The sequence below is a fragment of the Coturnix japonica genome, chromosome 3 (genome assembly GCF_054131305.1).
Source record: "Coturnix japonica strain WE chromosome 3, WE-NBRP24, whole genome shotgun sequence".
Classification (NCBI taxonomy): domain Eukaryota; kingdom Metazoa; phylum Chordata; class Aves; order Galliformes; family Phasianidae; genus Coturnix; species Coturnix japonica.
The window spans coordinates 26,671,241-26,695,025 of NC_140665.1; the positions used below are offsets into that span (position 1 = coordinate 26,671,241).

A 23,785-nucleotide genomic window follows, 5' to 3' on the forward strand; every position below is an offset into this window, starting at 1 on the left:
TGACAAATTAGAAAATCCCTAGGTTTCTTAAAGTGTGCCATTATTACTGAGATGTTGTCTAATGCAAAAGGCTACCAAGCAAGCACGTAGCATATACAGAACTTAACTGCTTCCTCCTGGCCATATTCATTTATGCATGAAAATATCCACCTTGTAGCTTATATAAAGGATTGTAAATAAGAATACAGAACTAAACTCAACATTCATGATCAGCACACTTGTATGTATCAAACAATATTTTTTTAATTAGAAATATACAACAGTATAGTGATCAATTCTGATACAGTATTGTAGAGATGTGGAGAAAAAAGAAGAGCGAAGCTTAAGTGACAGAATGGCTTGGATTGGAGTGGACCTTAAAGATCATCTAGTTCTGATCCCCTGCTGTGGGCAGGGGCCTAGTTAAACCTCATTAAATCCTCATGTGCCCACTTTTTGGGCCTGTCCAGGATGGTGTCCCTCTCTTCTGTTGTGTCAACCATAACTCTCCTTGGTGTCATCAGCAAACTTGCTGAGGGTGCACTCAATCCCACTGTCTACTGTCACTGATAAAGATGCTGAAAAGCACCAGTCCCAAGACAGACCCCTGGAGGGCACCACTAGTGACCAGCTTCCACTTGGAAATAGAAGGTTGACAGCAACCTTCTGGCTATGACAATCCAACCATGTCTTTATCCATCAAGCAGTCCAGCCTTCAAATCCATATCTCTCCAATTCTGAGATAAGGTTGTGATGCAGGACCATGTCAAATGCCTTGCATAAGTCCATTAAAGAGCAAGAGAGAGAGAAACCTCAAATGAGTCTAATAAATAGAAGCAGAACTCCTTCCCTTTTCTTCCTTTAAATTTAGTTGTAAATTGTGCTCATTGCAGTTCTGCTGTACTGCAGTTTTTTTTTTCACTGCCAAAGTTCTTCAGTAACAGCCTTTCATTCAAGCAAAGCACAGTAGTGCCTGTGTTTTTAAGAATAGTTGCATATACAATATGAAAGTCTTAATTAAGTCATCATTAGTAGAAGATTAGAAAGTGGCAGTATTTAGCATACCCTGTTTTTCACATGTTATGCAAACAAGATGGAAATCTGTTTTATTGCATAAATGTGTACAAATGATTGACTGTAGAGCTATATTTTCCAATATAGTGATTAATAGTCTGTAATTACTTCCATTTAGTGTTTGGTCTTGCTGACATTAAAACCAATGAGAATTTCACTGTTGACTTCAGTGAAGAACTGAATGTCACTGTCTGGCATATGTTTCTTGATAGTACACCTAGAATACAATTCCCCCTTTCCATCCCCAACAATATGGTATATAATGTGAATGTATTTCATTGAAATGTTACTAATTCTGTAAAGATACAGGCATGTGTGTATATGTCTGTATAAAAATGAATATTATAAAAGAAAAAAAAAAAAAAAGAGTTCACTCTGAATCCAGAACCTTAAATGCAGTGTTGATAACAAAGTCAGCAGTTATGAGTGTATTAGTAATTTATGAGATTACCCCAAGGAGTGCTTCTGCTGTACCTTATTATATCAGAACATGACATGCTTTGAGTAATAATAATAAAAAAGATTAAAGCAGTAAAAAGCTTCTTTGTAATGTAGCAGGCGCCTACACTGTGACTCTTATTGATGAGCTGATGATTAGGAAGCTGTGTAATTGTGTTTCACAAGCAGAGCAGAACAGTTCAGTCACTAAAACACTTTGAAATGAAAGCCTTTTGATTTTGTTCTGCCAGAAGTATTTAATCAATAAAGGTAATGTTCTACTTTGTCTAAATAAATTAAATGAAGGATGATTAAATATTCCTAGGAAGAAAACAAACAAACAAACTTCAGAGATAGAAAGATAAACACAGAAACAATTATCTGCAGTGCAGTTGTGTTTCACAGGGTTGGACTGTGTGTTTCTATTGTGGCAGTGTAGGAGAGAGCGACAATAAATAGTCACTGTTGAGTGGCTACATTCACAAGGAATTACTCTGTGCAAAGAATGCAGAAATAAGTTCCTGTCTTAGTGAGTAAAACTGCTTTATTTTTAGGGCATTACTTTGATGGCATACTGTCTTCATACATAACGCTGTTTAAAAGGAAAAACTGCCAGCATGTTCAAGTGTTGAGTTTGCCAGTTCCTATTTAGGCACTCAGTATAATTATGTCTGCATACAAATAAATGCATTCTTGTTTGTACTGCTTGTGTACTCCAGCCCTAATTTTACTGCTATTGATCACTAGAATTTCCTATTTTTTTTTAAACAGCTGTAAATTGCATGACAATATGCCTTGCTTTTAAGAAAAGTGTGCACGAGGCAGACATCATAAAACTACATTTTAGATGTTCAGAGCTCCATGTTGAAATCTCATTCTTTTCAAATATTACAAAACACCTCAGGGAACCTTCACCTTTTGAACACCTACATGAAACTTTAAACCTGAATTGTACTGTCATCAGTTTATTGCTTGAGAAACACAGGCCAGTTCAAATAAAATGTTTGGAGTTAACAATATTTGATTTTTCACGAGTCTCAGTTCCTTCTTCTTTGTTAATTCCAAGCTATTACAGAGAACCAAAACAGTGCAAACAAGAAGGGAAATAAGATGCTTTTTCTTTATTAACATTGTTACCTTTTTAAAAGTGATGTCATTTCTTCAGCCACTTAAAACAAATATTGTGCTAAGGCTCCTTTCACTTTATTTGTGTTGCTGATGCCTTCAGCTCCTAACTCTAGGCACAGAAAAGAGAGAGGTATGAAATTAAAGCACAAGAATTACTTTACTGTGGGTATTGCTCTTAAATCATCTACCTTGGTTTTATCCACCACCTAAATTAGGGAGACTATTGAATAATTTCCTATATCAATTTGGGAATGTAAATTGAGAGCAATTCTACTGGAACAGGAACTTTCAAGAAATATGCAGTCAGCAGACTTTACTTTTAGGGTAATTAGAATTTTGTATTAAATTCAAAAAACCTCATGCATTGATCCAAATACTCAAGACAATCTAAAGGCTTCAAATGCCAGGTGTCTTGAGTGGAGAGCTCAGCTTCACAGACTTATTTATATTGAAAATAGCTGATTTTTTTCTAGAAGTTGAGCATCACTGGCCATCCTGCTGATGGCAGGGGACTGGTTCTAAATGGATCTTTAAGATCCCTTCCTACCGAAGCCATTCTGTGATCACTGTTTACAAATGTTTTCATGCAGTTTTGCATAAAGAAAAGTTGGGAGCGGATGTATTTAAACAAGTGTTACGTATTATGCATTCTTACTTGTGCTGCTACCTCATTTTTATCTCTCTGCTCCTGTTTCTTAGTGTGTACAAAAGGTCAAGTAGTGACTGGCCAGTACCGTATGCTTGCCAAGCATGGTGGATACGTGTGGCTGGAAACTCAAGGGACCGTCATTTACAACACGCGCAACCTACAGCCTCAGTGTATCATCTGTGTCAACTATGTGCTGAGGTAAGTTGTGCAGAACAGAAAAAACACTTCTGAGTCCTTGTGCTGGAAAAAATGCAAGGATGAGAAATATTTTTGAAGGGTCTATTTATCCAGTGCTGCTATGCTGGAATCAGTTTAGTCATGTTTGTTCAATCTTGTTTACTGATGTTAGACATTGATGAAGAATGTGGCATGCCCGTTCCCATACAAGCTGTTGAATTACACCATAGCCTTTTTCTTCTACAGAGCAACTGCTCTGCTGGTGAAGCAGAACACAAGGGCTGCACTAAAGATTTTGTTGTGTAACACAACTACTGAATGCATTTTATTTTTCTAGTATTGTGACAGAAGGAAAAATTGGTAGTAAGTGTATTTGTGTTGCTAGGAAAAGCCATTTTCTTTCTCAAAAATCGGAACCACAGATCAATCTCTGTCCTGAAAAGCTCATGTATTTTTGGTCCTGGATGAGTCCTAAATAAAATACTTATTTGAGTGATAGTCTGGGTCATTGTAGCCCTGACTACATCCCTTTGAAAACCAGAGCAACAAAGCCCTAAGTACTCTCACAGAAGTCTTGACCACACTCTCCACGTCATCTGAGATTGTGGTGCTCAGCAACACTGGAACTGTGCCTTTCTTGTCAAGAGCCTGGCATTCAACTGAGAGAGACCAAAATACTGTTAGAGCAATCTTTCGAGAGTTATAATACCTGTCTTTACCACATCTTCCTTTATGGTGCTAAAAACCTAAACTCTTTCTTCTTCTTACTTAGTGAAATTGAGAAGAATGATGTTGTCTTCTCTATGGACCAAACGGAATCGCTCTTCAAGCCTCACCTGTTGACGATGAGCAGTGCCTTTGAGAATGGGATCTCAGGGAGGGATAAGAGTGACTTATTATTTACTAAGCTAAAAGAAGAACCGGAGGAACTTGCACAGCTGGCTCCAACACCTGGAGATGCCATTATTTCCCTGGATTTTGGTTAGTATTTGTGTAAATAATTTCTGTGCAACAAAGAACCACATATGAGCCTATGTTTAGAAACTTAATAGACCAGGTCTGTTTGCTGTGTGTATAAATGAGGAGTAACAGTCATAGGAGCTCATGTGCTCACATCAGCGGAAAATTTCTGTGAATGAAGGCAGAATCAGGCTTTTTTGCTGACTAAACAAGATAAAGTCTTTGCAAACTTACTTATTGTTATGGCAACTAGGATCAGAGTTTACTTTTAATAAATAGCTTTAATTATATCATAACAGGGCACAAGCTAAAAGCATCCATTAATGTTGTACTATTAACATTGTTAGAACTCCATCCAGGGATACAGAAGTTTGAGGAACCCCCTGACTATACCAGTGCTGTTTTGACACCAAACAAACCGTGGCCAGTAGAAGTGAAAAGCCATGCTGCTCAAGGTGAAACGCTGACAATGCCATCCTTTACAATGCCTCAGATTCCACCTGGCAACAGTACTCCAAGTGCAAGCAGCAACAGTAGCTGTTCCACGGTAAGAAAAGCTTTAAATAATGCGAAAGTGATGTTCTCTTTGTAAGTCCCATCAGAACATGAAGATGACATTCTCACTTTAGCACTCCTGTCTCAGTGTTTGTAACAAGCCCAGCACATCTATATCCCTACTGTATTGTGTATTTTTATCCTATGCTGTTTGTGTAGGAAAGCCCTGATAGAAAAAATGTCAGAAGGAAGCTATATCTTGCCTTTATATTGCATTCCTTGTTTTCCTCCATCTCACTAAGCAATTATGATAGTCTATAAACAAGCTAGTAGCTGAACTTGCTACCGTCTTACATGGAACTAACCTTAAGTGAAACTCCAATATTAAATGGTCTGGTCATTAGCAGAATTGCCCTCAGGCCAGTCCTCTTTCTGTTTGTTTACTAGAAACTATAGTCTTCAACAAAAAAGTTTACCCAGCTCAGGCTTTTGAGTGTAGCTTCACAGAGTTTACTGCTAAAAGAATGAGTGAGCTTTCCAGGGCACTGCCCTCATGAGCTAGAGCCACTATTATCAGAACTTTACTAGATTACTTACTAGGTTAGGACTCTACTGGATTTTGGAAACATTCAAGGTCAAGTTGGAGCAGGCTCTGAAAAACCCAATCTTGCTGTAGCTCTGTTCATTGCAGGGCTTTTAGCAGTCCCTTCTAACTTGAAACAATTTTATGTCCAATTTTATTAAAATCACTGACGTAGTGCAAAGCATTTTATTTCTTTAGATGTGTACTATTCAATTATTCTGTCATGTTATTAGTGTGATGTGCCAAAAAAAAACAAAAAACAAACAAACAAAAAAAAAACATTTAACGGGGCAACTAAGTTATTGTATTGGATGCCTGTGTTAAATCACTATGGCTCTCAATGTTTGTAGAGACAAGTAATCTGATGGTGGAGGAAATTATGTGACAGAAATGTAGTTAAGTGTGCTAAGCCAGCACTGTAGTTGTCTTGGCTGCTTATAGCCAATTGTTATTTCTGTGCAGCCAAACAGTCCAGAGGATTACTACACTTCTGTGGATGACGATCTTAAGATTGAGGTGATTGAAAAACTCTTTGCCATGGACACAGAATCAAAAAGTCAGTGCAACTCCCAGGTAAGTAAGAAGCTAATATCTCTCCCAAAACCATGAAAATTGGCCCTCCGTTAGCAGACAATAATAGAGATTCATGCAGATACAGTGTCATAACATGCACACCAAAACCATCAAACACAAGCATATGCTTTGAAAAGCTGAGGTGTCCACTTCTTTCCCTAATGATTTGAAGCAGTTACCTTGGAGGTGTCACTGTGGCAGTGCAGAAAAGAAAGAAGCAGAGCTTCAGAAACTGGGAGCTTCTGTAGACCGGATAAGGGATATAAGCAACTGCCTGTTTTTTTAATATCTTGCCGTGATGACTAATGAGTAAATGTTGTTTCTAGAACAAAACACAAATAAATTAACTCCTGTAAAACCTCAAAATGAAAAATGTTGTCAGTTAATGCCACAAGACAGGTAGACCCATGCAGCCACTTGCTCAATCCCTCCAGTAGGACAAGCAAGAGAATTAGAAGGGTAAAATTGTGCAAACTCTCCAGTTGAGATAAAGACAGCTTAGTCTGCAAAAGCAAAAGCTACACATGCAAGCAAAGCAAAATAAGGAATTCATTCACTACTTCTCATTGGCAGGCAGATGTTCAGCCATTTCCAGCACTGTTTAGTGCTCCATCACGTGTAGCAGTTTCTTGGGAACACAAACACTGTAACTGTGAATGCCTCGCAGATTCTCCTTCTTTCCCCCGCCTCTTATTGCTTAGTGTAATATCATGTGGTATGGGATGTCCTTTTGGTCATCTGGGGTCAGCTGACCTAACTGTGCTCCCTCCCAACTTCTTGTGCACCACCAGCATATTCCACTGGTGGGGCAAGGTGAGGAACAGAGAAAGGCTTGGCTCTTTGTAAGCAATAGCTAACACGTTGATCACAAGTCCAAAATATAATAGCGTATGATCTACTGTGAATAAGATTAACTCTATCTGAGCCAAAATGAGTACAACATATGTACAACTCATAGCAATAATGTTTTGTTATTTTTTATTTTAATATGGAGAAGCTGACCGCTTTCATTCACATAAATTTGGCATACAGTGATTTTTTTTTTTAGCTTCATAACTAACTCCCAACTAGTATTTCACATCACAGTGCCTCAACTATCATTAACTTTCAGGTTTCTCATGAACCTCTTTCATTTTTGTGCAGACTGATTTCAATGAACTGGACCTTGAAACCTTGGCTCCTTACATTCCTATGGATGGAGAAGATTTCCAGCTCAGCCCTATCTGCCAAGAAGAGCGTCCTCACTCTGAAAGTGCACAAAATACCCAGCAGAATCTAAGTAGCATGAGTACCATTTTCCAACCTGTTGCTTCTGCTTCACAGAATCAGTTCCTCCCAGAGAAATATTGCCCACAGCTATCAAATAAAAACATTAACCCTGGTCATGGGTCCCTATCATCTGTGTTCTTCAACAATATGAGTAGGTCATCGTTGCCACCATACCACAACCAAGCCAGCACTCCGCTGTCTTCGATGGGGGGTAGACCAAACACCCAGTGGCCACCTGATCCACCGTTAGAATATGTTCCTGCTAAATGGAGACTCATGGATAAATACTCAGGAACCCTATCAAGTTCCCCCTCAGGACCCCCAATACATTCTCCCAACATGCCCGTATATAAAAAAAGGTAAGAATTTATGTTTTCCATTGGAAAATATTTGAGCAGAAAGCAGTAGATATCTTGAATACATACAACTCGTGTTTGTGCTTAGCAAGGAGACAGGCATAGCTTTCAGAATCCTAAGATTAAAAATCTCATGACTCTTTTCCATATTATTTTTACGCTTGGCTGGAGATTTTAGAGGCTACTTATGCTAGTCTTTGATCCCCAAAGTAAAGTGTTCCCAAAGCATGTGGGATGACTAACAAAAGGAAACAAAGACATTCAACATACAGTGTCACGTGTCTAAAGGCCTCTTAAATGAAATAGACGAAAGAAGAATCTGTATAAATGAAAAAGATGGTTTAGATTTGCCTTCTTGCTCACCCAGAGATCTTTTTTCAACAGGCTGCTGGATGGTTTGGGGCAACGAGGCATAGATATAAACCCAGCAAGAATTGCTTTGTCTAATAGTTTGAAGCTGAAGCGACAGTTGGATTATGAAGAGCAGGCAATGCAACAGCTGACTGGGGTAATCATAAGAAAATGCATCCATTTCAGAATTGTGGATGTACCAAGATCATCAGTGTAATCAATTCATTTTGCTTTTCTCCAAACTGTAGGGAGACCCATCTGCCATTAACCCATCTCAGTTAATGTGGAAGAGAATGAAATTTCTCAAAGGGGAAAACTGTTCCTTGCTTACGGAGAAGAAGTCTCTCAGCACAAGTGTTCTTACTGGTAAGAGAAAAGAAATTGGTTCTGCAGTGTTAAGCTACTTTGAACTCCATCTCCCATATAGCTTACAGTTGAACAATTTATAGTATGTTTGATAGCTGCCAAGTAGATTGTTTCATATATGTCCATACCCTTACTTGGGAGGTAAATAGGGATCAGTTTAATAGAGGTAGGTTTACCTAGCGCTGATCCAATGTGTGGGCATTTAAAGCTAGAACAGATGCTTTCTTTCTACAGCACTGTTTTTCATTATTCAAAAATATCTTTAGTACAACACAACTTGCAGGTAGTACTGAATTTAGATATGCCTACATAGATTCATCGTCACACTGAGGAACAATTTGCTTCAAATTAGTATTAGCTTCTATAACAATTACAATGGCTTGATTTTTTTGTTTTCTCCTGTATGAATCAGATGAGTTTGTCTGCAACTCGAGAGGTCTGAGCCAACCAATGAATCAACTGCAGCTGCAGCAGCAACAGCAGCAACCCACCTGTGGCAGTCCTGGTGAAAATCTGAAAGCAGGAGCGTTTTCCCCTCAGTTTTACAGTCCCCATTATCAGGACTATACTGTGCAGTCAGCTCATAAAGTGTCAGGTAAGAGTTACCAAATACAGGGGCTGAAAAATGTTGGCATTTAGTTCCACTACAGATTCCATGAGAATAAAGCTTTTAACACAAAAGTAAGAGAATGTTAAACCAAGAGTCAAATGCGTGTTACACAAAATAAAAAATTAATTTGGCTATTAAAAGTTTCACATTAAACACATACATTTGTGATATATGTGAAAAAACAATTTTTTTCCCTTTGTTTCATTTCAACTAGTACCTCTGTTACCTTAGTAGTCTAGTCATCTTCCTGCATGTTCTTGTCTTGTGACAAAGGTGATTAAACTGTACTAAGCAACTTCAGTGCAGCAGTGGTAGCTCATGTTTGTGGATTACAGACCAACATCTGCCTTCTAAAAATTAATATCTGCAATGAAAGGAGATGTATGGAGATAGAGCAAGGCTGTCATTTTATGAGCTATGTTACTATAGCCTTCTTCATTTTCACTGGTGTCATTTTCCTCTGAACAATCTGAATTTAGAGTGGAAGTGGAAAACTTTGTGCTTGTAATCCCATAAAGCAGAGATGCTTTGTATTTGCTCTGAAAATGTTAACTGTTGGTAGTCTGAGGTGTGCTGGCATAAGTACAATACATAGTAGTAACTGGTATAAACAGAAGAGGAGGAAACATTCTCTTGCCCTCATTCTCTCCCTCCAATCTCAGCATCCTGATTTACTGTTTCAGGTGTGACGAGTCGTCTGCTGGGGTCTTCCTATGAACCATATTTGCTGCCTGAGTTGACAAGATATGACTGTGAGGTAAACGTCCCTGTTTTGGGCAGTTCCACGCTTCTGCAGGGCAGCGAACTGCTCAGAGCCCTGGACCAGACAACCTGAGCAATCCTGCAGTATTGGCCTATACTGTTCAAAACAGCTTCAGTTTTTAAATATATTTTTGCAAGTAGACGATTTCTAATACCAATACACTTTTACAGGATTTTACATAGATATTGAATCTGTCCACGTTACCAAATAGTGGCCTTTTGAAGTTACTCACTTCTATTATTCATATTAAAGAAATACATCTACTGTATTTTCTCTATTCCAATTAAAGTGTTGTTTAGAGAGTTTGATTACCTTCCCTTTATCTTGTTACCTGTAATTTATACTCAAATTTCCTTCGATTTTCATGCTAGTAAAAAGCTGTGGTATAAATGCCTTGTCGCATGATACTTTGGCTGCAGTACTGCAAAGATTTATTTTTATTGCCAAAGACAAATGAAACAAATTTGATCTCCAACCACAGTTTTTTGTTCATTTGCCAAATTGAAATCCTTTGAGCCTTTCTATTTTGCAGCATTTATTGCTTTCTAACTTCAATAACTTCTGGAAAAGCATACTAAAGAGAAATCCCAGCCTTCTGCCTTCCTCCCTTCCCCTTCAGTTTTATACACCTTGGTGAAAGAAATGTGAATGGTCAACGACAGTGTTTGTGGGTATCTGTGAAGGTTGCACACTGTAAGCTTTTTTCCTCAGAAGCAAGTCACGTCCTCTACTGACTTAACCTAGCTTAGTGCTAGGGACACGACTGTCCCACAGATTTATCCCAGTGGAGGATTCAGACCTGTGTTTTTGTTTGCGTTGGGGTTTCTTGCTTGTTCTACTTTTGGTTTTGTTTTTTTCTTTGTTGTTCCCTTCATTTTTTTTTTACACAAAACATCTTTTTTTTTTTTTTTTAACAGTTTCTCTTTGGGTCAGTTGTTCATCATCTCTTGGTACTTTTGCTACATCTAGAACACAAAAAGTTAAGAGCTGTTTCTGCTAGAACCAGTAGTATTTCTTGGAATGTTAAAATACTTCAGGAATGTGACCAATGGCCAGTAGTAACACCTCTGAATACTGCTACCTTTTTTCTGGTGTATGTCTGGCTAGCAATATAATTTCAATATTGAAACTAGGAGTAGTATTTTCTGGCATATTATGCTAACTCAATTGTAAGTGGAGAAAAAGAATTAAGAATGGTGTAGTGAGATGAATTACTGAAAGACAGGTTTTTCTCATTTTAACTTACCTTATGTTTTAATCAAGTGCTGAAATGTTATTAAACTCAGATGTTTTCAGGGCTCTTTTTCAACTATGATGTATTGTCATACACATTTTTAGAAATAAGGCTATGAATGCTTTCAAATGTTGAAGGTTGAAAATTGGAGTGTATTTAAGCAGCAAAAATATTAAAACTAATAAAAGTAGGTAGGCAGTTCTGACTTTGAAATAACTACATATTGAGGTATTTATTGAAATCCATCTGGTATCCTCCACTGGTATGAATCGTTGTGGCTTCACTGAAGAAAATGGAACAGTGGCAATGTACAGAAGGTATAAAATCTGGCCCAGAAACTGAGAACAAAGGTAATTGGTTTTAGAAATCCAGTTCCACTGAAGCCTGTTTTATGAATTTGCTTTCCACATGCACTGACACTTGCAGAGAGGGAGCCTTGGGTTCATTGAGCACTTCAGAGATTGCTGTGTTAAGTGAGTCTTAACCATAGATACTGTGCACTCTTTTGAAAATGAAAGATCTTACGTTAGTAGTGGTATATAATGTTTAAAATAAAACCTTACAATAGTCCTTACTGCAGGCAGATCTTTCAAGAGTTGTTTTGTTTTGTGCTCTTTTTTTTTTTTTCTTTCTACCAAAAATAAGCTACTCATGAAGTGCATTTATTCCTATATGGGAAAAGGATAGCATAAGAGTCAATGTGTAATGAATGACAATTGGCAAGCCAGATTTGACATTTTTCAGTGGCAAGGACTTAAAGGCATCAAAGACTAAAGACACTTGAATACTGCTTTTATTCTGTTTCTTATTTGTGTAGTTTCAGCATTAAAAATGTTATATAGCCTAACAGTTTACTAAAACACTCTGGAAAAATATTCCCTGTCTTAATATTAATCATACTTTTTATCGTAATTATTTCATAATCTATATTGCTGAATTCTTATTGACAATATTATATGGGAACTTTAATTTGATAAGGAAATGTATTTTGACACTGATACCTTATTAAAGTATACTGATCCTAAATTCTTTGTGACTCATTTGCTATGAATTTGTCATTTATTGTATCATTGTAAAACAAAAGTATTTATTAAATTATTTATAGAAAATAAAGGTTTGCATTGATCTTTAAAAAAAAAGGTGGACAGTACAGGCCTTTGTCAGCTTAATTCCCAGCTCTCATCTATGGGTAACTTCATTCTTCCATTTTTAGTTTACCTTCCAGCTTTCCTCTTATGGGATATTAATACCTTGCAGACCACGCTTCTGCTCTGAAACTTTTTCTGTTATTTGGACTTCTGTTACACACTCTTGAAATTGAAGCAGGTCCCTGTTACAGTGCTACAATAAAAAATATTAATAATAATTTAACAAAACAAGTACTTGCCCAGAGATGTGGTCTGTGACTTTCAAGGCGGAACTGCTGTCGGGTCTCACTTAAGTTTCTGTAGCGGTGACATCATTGTATGCTGGCAGTCCTGATGTGTAACTAACTGAGCATGGCTGGCCCAAGCAGATCTAAGCTGATGGTTCAGCCGGTCCTGTTTTTGCAGTGCTGCTGTGCAACACTTCCATCCTTTTCCATGTAGGAATTGCTATTTCTGATAGCGCAGTAACGCTAATCACACTGTAAGAGAACACACATTAAAACCATCATTTTCAGACATGCTCTATGAAAGCTGTTGTTGCTTAACCTTTCTGATTACTACTGGTGAGTTCCTCAAACTCACCAGTAAGGCCTCTTAAATAATCTAAATGGGTTATCAGTGCCTTGTTTTCCCGACGTGATTCCAGACATAAAAAGTAACTCCTAGCTTCTAAATCTGTTGAAATCACAAGTGTGCACAGAATATCCACCAATGAAGAGGGAAGGGAAGCACGCACGGTCATCTACCATTTAGAACAACCCCCTGCTCTTCAAAGCTCTACCACAACAACCAGCTCAGCACGTCACACCCTTCCTAGCCAAATGTTTTAAAGCAAAGCAAAACCAAAGAACTAATCTAATACAGATTAAGCTGTTCAGGTAAGTTCTGTCACCTAAAGGTTGCAGTCACTAACTGCAAATGGTGCTGTCCTTTACTAATGCTGCCTGGTGCCATTGGTGTTGATAACCAAACCCAGCTAATTGTTAGCACTCTGGAAACCTTCAAGCAGTCTCAACTCTTACATCCAAATATCTAAAATAATAATAGTGTTGCCCTCAGGTTTGTGGGTATATTTTGTTTGTTTTTAATTTCTCTTCCTCCTTTTACCTAGTACTTCTACAGAGTATCACTACACATGGGGGTGAGCTTCAGAGCTTTATTCTTTTATGTTTATACACAGCTGGGTAGCTCACATCTAGCTAGTTAAACTCTGACGCATCTTTTTAGTACCCAAACTGCATCCACCTCACCCTCACACAAAACTTTGGGCTGCTGAACAGGGGCTTCATGTGGTTTTTAAAAAACAACAAGATTTTGACAGTAGAAGTACTTAAAATTAAATGTACGCCAACTTCGCTGTGAATGCGCCATTTCTTTCTGAGCTTGCATCCCTAACAGCACTGATCACAATTATTGTGTTCAACACTATTTTCTGCTGAACACCAGGCAGTTCTGCTCAGCTCTCCTGATTTGGGTTGCTCTCAAGCTCAGGCTGGCTTCCAAGTATATTACCCTTGTAAAATGATCAAACCAGTGTTTTTCCTAGACTGACAACAGATTCCATGCAAGCAACAGTCATACTGATCTTCAAGCAAACGGTAACAATAGAATTCTATAGCAAGAACATCCTAGTGTCTGGTGATTCTAACAGAAGTCAAAAAATGCCAAGAAGACTCAAAGCAAATTCCAGCTACGCTTTCAGCCAAGGCACCCGTCCCCAAGCAATGCTGAGATCCCTGAGCATGAGGTAATTAATTGCATTCTCTTGCAGCAGTGCACAGAGCGCAGGGTGACAACACCTCAGCCTGGCACACAACGGCTCTTGTTCTAGGTGGTGACTATTACTTCTCCTTGTGGAGCTTTATAAAGCTACTCACATACGTGCCAGATTCTTTATTTTTATTTTTCATCTGCAGAGAAGTAGAAATTTTCACCTACATTTAAGTAAACAGCATTGTTTTCTTCCTTACCCCAGCTCTCCTATTATAGGCTTCCCAAGAGACAAAAAAAAAATCTAGTAAAAATAAAGAAAATCCATAACAGTGTTTTCCTAGGGCAAAGCCATCAGCCACTGCCACAGCTCCACTCCCTGCCCACCACACGCCAGATGCCTCCCACCTTTCTGGAGCCACACATTAGCCCAGCAATGTCACCCTTGACTTTCCCAGGCTCTATTCAGTGCAGTTTGCCTAGTCAACAGAAGCAGTAAAAGCACTACTGGAAGACCTTGAGATTTGTATGTACCCCGTTTCTGGGGTGTCCGCATTAAAAATGGCTTCACATAAATAAAATGAGGGGGAAAAAACTTCAGCTACTTAATTTGGAAGCATCACTTACTCCTTCATCATCTCCTTGGCACCTCTTACATCATCATCTCGACACTTTGCTTTAAGCAAAATCCCAGCAATGAATGTCAGAAGCACAGACAATTTTTTCTACACTTTCAGAAATGAGAGCAATATTGAGCAATTTCCCCAGATGCCTGACCTCTGTCTATGAAGCCTGAATGATTTCTTAGCCACAAGATGCGGCATAGTTTTGCTTTTTTTAGTTCTGTTATGCACCACAGAACTACAACCAGCAGGAAGAAAACCTGGATTTGTGTTCCCCCACACAGGTGATTTGGGTTCAGGACAAAAATCAAGCCTCAGATTAGAAAGTTACACACACATGCACTAGAGCACCTCAAGAGCCTATTGCAATCTTGATGGACATTATCATCCTTGCTTGGGGTGTGATTTCTGAATCCCACTTGTGTTTTCAGCCCCAGGCAATTGTTATGAACTCCCCCCCTGATTTTGTCCAGGCAGGTAGGAGTTGGAGAACTGCAGGCTGTGCTGGAGGAAGGTGACTCACAAGGACCATTCTGTGCTGTATAAGCCAGAAGTCAGAAAAATAGAAGGCTAAAATTCCCACAACTAAACTTAAACTGACTCATACAGCAGCCAGACAGTGACGGTAAAACAAATGATCACAATGTCAATTCAGCAGCTTTCCTGACTAATTCTCTTTCTAAAGACATTGACAAGGATGTATTTCCCAGTTAGGAGCATATTTATACCAGTGAATTTCACTTTGATTCTCAGTAAAAATAAATAAATTAATTTAAAAAAACACATCATCTTGAAAGCCTTGTTCTCTTTTTCCCAAGATGTTCATGAAGGCCGAACCCAAGGCGGAAGGAGAAAGCACAAATCCTAAACAATCACAGCTGTCAAAAACCCAGACCAAAGCCCACAGTTCCCTGATGCTATTCTGAAGCAGAATTTGCATGACTTCTAAGTGGCAAAACAAAAAAGTTGCATCCTGCGACGAGCCTTATGATCAATAGAAATAATACACGCTTCTCTAATTCACCCCTCCTCCACACAGCAGCTCCACATTAGTACTCAGGATCAAATGAAGCATAAAATGGATGTCGTTGCCACTCATTTTTAGGTAAGTCACAGGTCAGATACTGGCTTTCTTCCTGGCAGAGCACACAATACGGTGCCTAACACCTTACTGCTAGCAAGCATGGACTGTACTGAAGCTCAAATACAAACCCCCCAAACTCCGTGGAGTTAACAGCAAGCAAAACAGCAGAGGTGTGCTGGAAAAACAGGTTGCTCTCCATTATTTTGACTGCAACTGCAAACAGAATCACAGAATCATTTGTATTGGAAGACACCCTACAGGGGTCATAAAGATGAGCTTTCCCATGCTTTGCTCAACTACATAAAGGCTTGTATTTATCAGCCTGTTTACACCTTTTAGCACAGCTTGCTGTTCACAGCTTCCATTTCTTTGAATTTCAGTAAGGTTTTGGTATCAGAACCTTCAGGGTAGGTCTGATCATTGCAGGCATCTCAAAGATAAAGGAAACACCAACACCAAATATGTCAATTTTCAGGCAGCCTCCCTCTCCCTGCCCAAAAACACTCCTCTGCAGAAAAAGAGTTGATTTAATGATAGCCAATGCTTTGAACGCTTGGAACAAATAGACACTGTTTTTGCTCTTATCTAACACAACACTGCCTTCCCCAAGTCCACAGTGACCCATACCTCAGTCTGTGCACAGCCACCTGAGCATTGCAAAAAGCAGACAAAAACGTGGCTTTTGCAACCATCAATTAAATCTTTAATATACTGAACAAACACTTGTGCTTTCATTTTTAGAGCGACTTCCCCAGCCTCAGCCCATACAAACTCTCCCTCCCCCCATGCAAAAACAAGAAGAAAGCAGCTTTAGAAAAACAGAAAGTCACTAAAATACTCATCTGGGTAACCAGCAACCAATGAATACCTGGAACTCACTTAAGTTCCTATGAAAGATGGGAAAGAGTCAACAGAGCTCTCATTGTTCCCTTTGGAACATAGGCCCCACTGAGCAGTTTATTTGTACTGGGGTTTTGTATTAGAAACACAAACATACACATGCTACTAAATAAAATTTTATTCATCCAGGATTTCTTCTGTTCTGCTCAGTGCATTAATTTCACTAGCATGTGTATGGGAAACAATAAACAATGAAAAGTGCCCTTGCTCAGTGTTTCAAGAACCAGAACAGGTTCAACAGCAGCCCACTGTGCTGACCCAAAACGTGTGTTCCAAACCATTCTCACAGCAGGTTCTCTTCAAAACCTGCCAGGAGAATGCTCTCCCTGGTGGGTGTGGGTTGTGTGGGTCCCAAGTGAGCCACCTCGGAGAACAAGAAGTGCTCCTGCCTGCTGCTGCTGAGCCATTCCCAAGGATATTTCCAAGAATATAGAGAAAAATGCAATCCTACTTCTTACTCCTCCCTTCTCCCCACATCACTTCTACCTTCCAGGGACATCTCTCAATGCTTATTTCAAGTCCTAAAGGCAAAACTCTGTCCTAACTCATGCCAAGGAAGTAAATCCCACATGCTTACTCAGCTCATTTCACAGTCTGATGGCTGAGGGGTGCCCCAAAAGCAGCTGTCCCACAGGCTGGGTAGGAACCCTCCCAGGTCATTCCCAGGTTTGCTCTTCCACAATCTGAAACCAGCACAGGTCACATATACAAAACCCATCTCCTCACGTTCAGTAGTGCACAAAAAGTGTATACATATAGAAAACCCACTGCACAATCCCCTTTATAGTGGGAATAAGAGCAAGTGAGCGTGGAGATGCAATGCTCCTAAGGTTCATGGAGCTACCTAGTGGATGGGCAATACTGTTTGTGGCAAAAGCTGCTTAATGGGAAATTTTCCCAAAAAGCTCTCAAAACAAACAAACAAAAAATCATACTTTCCACTTTCATGCTAGACACCAAACTTCACCTTCAAACTGCATTGCACACCCAGTGTGCTTTGCATTGCATCCTCTACCCTGCTTCCCCCGGTGAGCCAAGCTACAGTGGCAGCAGCTTGTAAGGACCTACAGCAGCACTGTGGAGTCCCTGAGGAGTACTGCGCTCACCAGCCAGCCCTCAAGTGGAAGGCAGCACTCTCCCTTTCTCACATTAGCTGACTTCACAGCAGTCAGACCCTGACCTGCTTTACTGCATCCCGCAGCCTTGCCCTTCATTTCCTAAACACCAAGGTGCTGAATTCTCCTGAGTATCACCAGCTTGCTTTTTCACAATACCCAACAGCATTTGGAAATCCTCTTCCAGATGCTCTTATTGGAAATGAAGGCGATGCAATTGCATAAGGAGTTCTGGGATCTTAACTGTATCTGTGCGAGTCATCTCTAGAAACAGCAAAATCTGCATTCAAATCTTTGTTCTTTTTTTAGTTCTTTTCTTTAAAAGTGTGCTACAGAACAAAAAAGATTTGCATTCTGCACAGCACACAATGCAGTTTGACAACATAAGATGCCTGTGCCACTAAATCAGCCTCTACCCAAAGAGGTACGGTCTCATAGGATTAAGCTCCATTAGGAAAACTCAACATTTGAAGACAAACCCTTTAGACAGTGTGATGTAGCTCTATGGTTCATGCTAAAATATAACGGCCCGTGTTGCTCCTGCACCACACAGTACCAAAAAAGCATTATAACACTGAAGTCATCTTCTTGTAGGACCTCTGAAGACCCAATTAAACAGGTATCCTTGTATCAACCAAGGAAACTGGAGAGGGTGCATTTGGAGGCAGAATTAAACAGCACACAAAGAGGCCTTTTTTATAATAATGCAGACTGTTCTGTCCATTTTTGTCATGAAAACAAGTAGACTTTCATCCATTTCCACCCAATCAAAACACATTCCTGCTCAACATTCATTTCCACTGAAAATGTATCACTTCTACATATCTTTTCAGTGCCCTTAAAGAATAAAAAACCACACAAAATCACCCTGCTCATTTATTTAGATTTTCTAGTTTTTGATGTCTCCCCTTAACAGCTGCAGTAACTTAATTTCCAGGCTTTAGAAACAAGCTACTTGGAAAACTTAACTTTGTTAACAGTTCAGAGAAGATGGATGTCATACTTTCACTTCCAAGAAGCAGTCTGTGTAGATTTTAGTACAATCACTTCATGTCTATGTCATGTTTCATTTTCATGCTCCACTTTACAAGCCCACTAATCAGAGTAATGAGGTTGAATGTGAAGAAATCCCTTTGTTTCAAGCTGAACAGCCTCTGAAATCACATCTATAATGGTCTTTTGCTGCTTACCCAATTCCTGTTTTCAAGCAATTGCAAAAAGAAATAAAATGGCATCACTGAAGTTTTCTGCTAAACTTTCTTCCTTTAAAGTCATCCTATTCCCACACACCCTGCAACCTACAGGAGATAGAGTTACACACTGATGTAGGAGTCAAAGTGCCTTCCACTCTGAGAACATGTTTAAATGAGAACACAATCTCACTATCTGCTTTTGTTGGGCTACAAATTAGACCCATATGTTCCAAATCAGCGGTATAAGTTTGTACAGTGAGCAAATGCCTGTCTGCAGGCAGCAGGGAGTTTGTGCCATGCTGACCCATCTCCCACACAAATTGATTGATTCCTCCCATGGTCCATGTACCATGTTTGTAGGACCTCAACACGGCCTGGAGCCCATCTGTTCATTAACCCATCTGAAGTGTGAGCCACAAGCATATGGGTAACCCACTAGAGGAGATGGAAGTTAGAAGGGGAGATGGAAATTCCCACTCTGGGATTCATTACAGAGCTGTCACAAGCTGTAATACAAATACGCCAATGCTTCTCAGTGCTACGAGTCACGAGTTGATAGGACTACAAAGAGACTTACAAGGAGACTTACAAAGGAATACGCACCATTATGAGCCTGCACCACAAAAGGCAGCACTGTCAACTGTCGCACAATTCCAATGAACATGAAATCATCACTTAACACCTACTCCACCCCACATTTGCTTTGGAAAGCTCAGTAGCAGTCAGTACATGATGGCAATCAGAGAAAGGCTTGATTCTGGTTCTCTAAACACCTAAAGCAGCAGCTAAGAACAACTGTTGAGAGAGTAACGAGAGGACTGCAGAGAGGCCACAGAGGACTCCACCTGTTCTGTCCAAGTTACTCGGGATGTCACTAGAGCTGCTCGGTGTGTATATATGAGGTTCAAACATGGTTCAGAGTTGCTGAACGATGCTTGGATACATACCTACAAAGGCACGGAAATCAGGGGGGTGGAGGTTAACTCTCAGCTTGCAGCACCATCTCTCAAGTGGTGCCATGGCTGAAATCCAGGAAAAGGATGGCTCTCATTCAAAGCATATTTTTCTCTGCAGAGAGAATCCAGGTAAAACATTTCCTCCTAAAGCAATAAGACAAACATGAGAAACGCTCTTTTAATCCATCCTACGCTACAACAGAAGCATAGTCCTTCACACATCACTATAAGTTACTAAGAGAAGAGTCAGCAGGGCTGTACGATGTTTAGAGGTGCCATATGCCTAAACCTTCTACCCAAACAATCCACGGAGATCAGGTGAAGTTTTCCTGGGCTAGGGGCCAGCCCTGTCTCTGCATCAGTCCTGCCTGGTTAAGCTTCACCCAGAGCATGCACTGGGTCGCAAGACTGATCTCAAAGACATCAGTGTGGTATATGCAGGTGGCTTTTAGACAGTGCCTACATCCACCCGCAGAAAACAGACAACTCGTTTTACTCTCTTTCACAAACCTGAGCCAACCTTCAGCAGGACCATAGAAGGCAAGTCATTGGGAACTGGGTGTATCTGAAGAATTGCATACAGAAAAAACATTTCAGCTTTCAACTATCTCAAGTGATCCTCTAATGTTTCATTAGGAATAAATAAAGAACAAACAAAAAGTCAGATCCTTTCATGAGTACTTCAATAGCCATACACCTGTTATGTTAAAGAGGAGCTTCTTTCCAGGGTGGCAGACTCCTTCTACTCAAGAGCTGAAGAAAAGCCAGCTAATCTGATAAATAAAGCAAAAGGGGTCAGATTTCCTCCAAAACAGACATTTTTGGCAAAATATGCTGAAGCTACCAAACTGATTAGTAAAGTTAAGCAGGGTGACTGACTAATGACAGACAGCAATCCCTCACTGTCAGCCTTAAGACAGAGCTGACATTAAAATCAACGTGCAGCTTTCTTGAAATCTTCAAAAACTACACTGCCTTCCAGACATGGGAAAAGAATATAACTGCCTGAGCAGTTTGGCTTTGGCATAGAAAGAGAGAGTTAATTAAAGAATTGGGTTAATCCCAAGACGTGCTGTGTAAGAAGCCCCATTATACCTGCTGCACAATAGGTGGGATCCATTTTCTTTGAGCAATGCTTATGTAAGATGTTAATTGAAGACTGCATCTCATTTAACAAATACTACCCTGACAAACAAGAGGTAGGTAGGGCAGATTGCTGGAGGGACTGCTCCAGGAAGATCATAAACTACAGCATATGGGTGAAGAGCAGGTGAACTCAAGTGAGTTCAAAGGTGGAAGATTAAACATGGTTGAGAGATGCCACAGATCTGGGAAGAGTCATGGAAAAGGAATGCCTGTGTTACTCGGGGTGAGAGAGCACAGCCTTTTCCTTACCACTACACTTCCTGATTTCTCTCTTTCTTTGGGTGCAGTCTGATTTGGGACCTGCTGGAGATGCAACATGACCTGCAGAATGCTTCCTCTATGCTGCTTCTGTAGCCCCATACCAGGGTGCCTCACAAACACTCCCTGACACACATGCTCCAGTGGGGGGATTGAGGGACTCAGAAGCCCCATGGCTTTTGCACAGCTATTAGAGCAAACTCCAGATGACCAGTGAATCCACACATAAATCTTTTCACTGGCAGATGTGGATGTGGCGTGCAGAGGCCCTGCAGAGCATGGGCACAGCTGGTACAGGGCTGCCCACACCTCCTGCTCGTGCCACCCCAGCTGTGCAACCCAGCTGGGCGCTGGGGACCGGCACACACTGGCACGGCAGGGAGGGTCAAAAAAAACAACGTGGAGAAAGCAGAGAAATGAACGGCAAAGATTCCCTGCTGCCACATCACACTACTTCTTGGACAGCACACATGCCAAGAAGCCTCAGGGCCTTGTCTTTGCCCTCGATGGCAGTAAGAGTCTCCTGGGTGCAATATCACCAACGCATGTTTGTACACCTAGGGGTTCCAAGGCAAGAGCGAGCACACCATTTTCAGCAGGAAGACTAGGAAATGGAGACCATAGCAGATAACCCCCAAATGGCAGTCCTTCCTTTGTTTTAGCAACAGAGATCTGCAGTCTTCCTAAGGACAGGTCCTGAACATCAGTCTTGATGCTAAAATTCATAAGTGAGAGAGTATGCTGCATGGTGAGCAGCACATTCTCAAGCAGCAAACACAATAAAGAAGGAGGCTATACAGCCACATGGGCAGGAACCATGGGTGTGGAAGCAGCCACTGGCACAGCATGGGGACAAGACCCCTATCTTCCTATCCCCATTGGTCTTATTGGTGATTTGAAGATCTCTTGAGCAGTATTTTTCTGCTTCTGCTGGTTTTCAAGGGACCTCTGTTGACACAAACCCCGATGCCATTTGTGGCTCTACAGATATAAACGATGTGAAGCATGACAGAGGAATTTTATACACAGAAGGAGAAAGAGGAGGGGATGTTTAAATCAACCTCTACCTCTAAGCATTCACTATTTACCAGTAGTGCTTTCACACTACTGCTGTGTACTTCTTTTTTGCTTAACAACATGCTTTCATGTGAAACCTCTAGCTACTTTGTGGTCATCTCTTCCTGCTCATCCTGTCTTGCTCATATCAGCCAAAGCAGTATTTTATACACAATAATCAGCATGCCTGCTGGTTGGAGCACATCCTCACTGGAGACAAAAGTATCATGGTACCATAACAACTCTTCTCCCACGATTCCAAGAGAATAGTGTTCCCTCTTTGAGAGAGACACTCTGTCTTCAGCATTTATGTCACTAAGCAGTCACTAATAGCTAAACTCCCAAATTCTGACGCTAAATAGTGTCAAGAGTGAGTGTACAAGCATCACATAATATACACACAACTCGAATAAGATGTAATGAGATCCAGGGCAATTAGCAGAACCTGCTCACAGTAAACCAACAGAGCTGCCTTTGGAAATATAAAAATGTAAATTCTATCTAGAACTCATAGAATAGCCCAGTTGCTATTCGTGTAGTTTTAAATACTCTCAAGTAACCACCATCCCTCTGAAGGAAGTGCAAGAAGTGAGCAAAGAAAAACAAAACTAAGTAATGTGCCTCAATTACATTTCAAAACTAACAAATTGCTCAGACAAGCAAAACGGTTTACAGAACAAATGATAGTCTACAACACACTAGCAAGAGAGGTCACATTATTGTTATGGTTAATTCTCATGCTTAACCCCTCCCATCTTATTCACTCCTCCCTTCCGTGTCCCCAGACAGTACAGTCTGATCTCAGAACAGAGAACTTCTGAATTCACCAGAAAACAGTGAAAGGGTGGGAGGCTGTTTCCATCACTTGTATTTCAGGCAGAATTTGAGACCTGAAGAAGGGTTCTCAATCCCAAAGTTTTTAATGGGCCTTTCTTGGGATGTATATGTATTTTCACATAAGCACTCACATAAGAAAAGTAGAGTAATGATGCTTATGTAGGCTAATTAATATACAAACGTGTACATGGATACCAAAGGCTGAGGCTTCAGATCACATCTTAAAGTACTTTGAGTGAAAACATAATGCTTTAGAGCAAGTCAGATCTTAAAATGAAAGGCTCCGGGTGGGTGCTGCAACTTAAAGCTTTCATGATGAGAAACCGAGCGTGATTACACAACCCCGTGATATATGCTGGGCTAGATGCCTGATATCAAGTGTTCCACATATATAAATGCTGACTATTCAGTTACGTAAATGAATCCTAAATCTCAGGACTGAATTATAAATAAAGTCAAGTTACATCACATTTAGTTACACATATACCACACTATATGCAAACTTTATCCAATTGAAGTTTTATCACTTGAAAAATCATAAATACACTTATTATTCTTCTTTGTGCTGCTCAGTTTCCTAATAGATGCTGAGGAAAATATACGTTTCACTGAGAGAATTAAGTGTCTTGTCATTCCTGAGAAGGACAAACATAAAATGATCTCTTGTCTGGAGACTTAATTATCTTTGCAAATATAAAATGGAGACATTATGGTCTGTATAGTCTTACTTATAGATGCAAAACCATTCCATTCA

The 23,785-nt window shown here is 40.0% G+C and overlaps 1 protein-coding gene and 1 long non-coding RNA gene across 6 annotated transcripts in view; one reads left to right on the plus strand and one right to left on the minus strand.

Annotated features, from left to right (window-relative positions):
- Positions 1-12,031, plus strand: part of EPAS1 (endothelial PAS domain protein 1) — a 75,140-nt gene extending 63,109 nt beyond the window's left edge. For 2 of the 3 annotated variants that reach the window (XM_015857487.3, XM_085543121.1), the window contains exons 8-17: positions 3,319-3,466; positions 4,218-4,426; positions 4,753-4,952; positions 5,946-6,056; positions 7,200-7,684; positions 8,066-8,189; positions 8,281-8,398; positions 8,811-8,993; positions 9,692-9,765; positions 10,689-12,031. In XM_015857487.3, the coding sequence (XP_015712973.2) occupies positions 3,319-3,466; positions 4,218-4,426; positions 4,753-4,952; positions 5,946-6,056; positions 7,200-7,684; positions 8,066-8,189; positions 8,281-8,398; positions 8,811-8,993; positions 9,692-9,765; positions 10,689-10,886 (1,850 nt within the window). In that variant the 3' untranslated portion in view covers positions 10,887-12,031. Of the gene's footprint in view, positions 1-3,318; positions 3,467-4,217; positions 4,427-4,752; positions 4,953-5,945; positions 6,057-7,199; positions 7,685-8,065; positions 8,190-8,280; positions 8,399-8,810; positions 8,994-9,691; positions 10,077-10,688 lie in introns of those variants that run through there. The other variant, XM_085543122.1, reaches the window with a different exon arrangement.
- Positions 1-23,785, minus strand: part of LOC107311163 (uncharacterized) — a 68,840-nt gene that overhangs the window by 24,608 nt on the left and 20,447 nt on the right. The window contains exons 2-4 of one of the 3 annotated variants that reach the window (XR_014944629.1): positions 12,393-12,632; positions 6,236-6,378; positions 2,629-2,728 (exon numbers count right to left, since the gene is read on the minus strand). This is a non-coding gene — a long non-coding RNA (uncharacterized LOC107311163). The remainder of the gene's footprint in view (positions 1-2,628; positions 2,729-6,235; positions 6,379-12,392; positions 12,633-23,785) is intronic. The other 2 variants (XR_014944628.1, XR_014944630.1) reach the window with 2 other exon arrangements.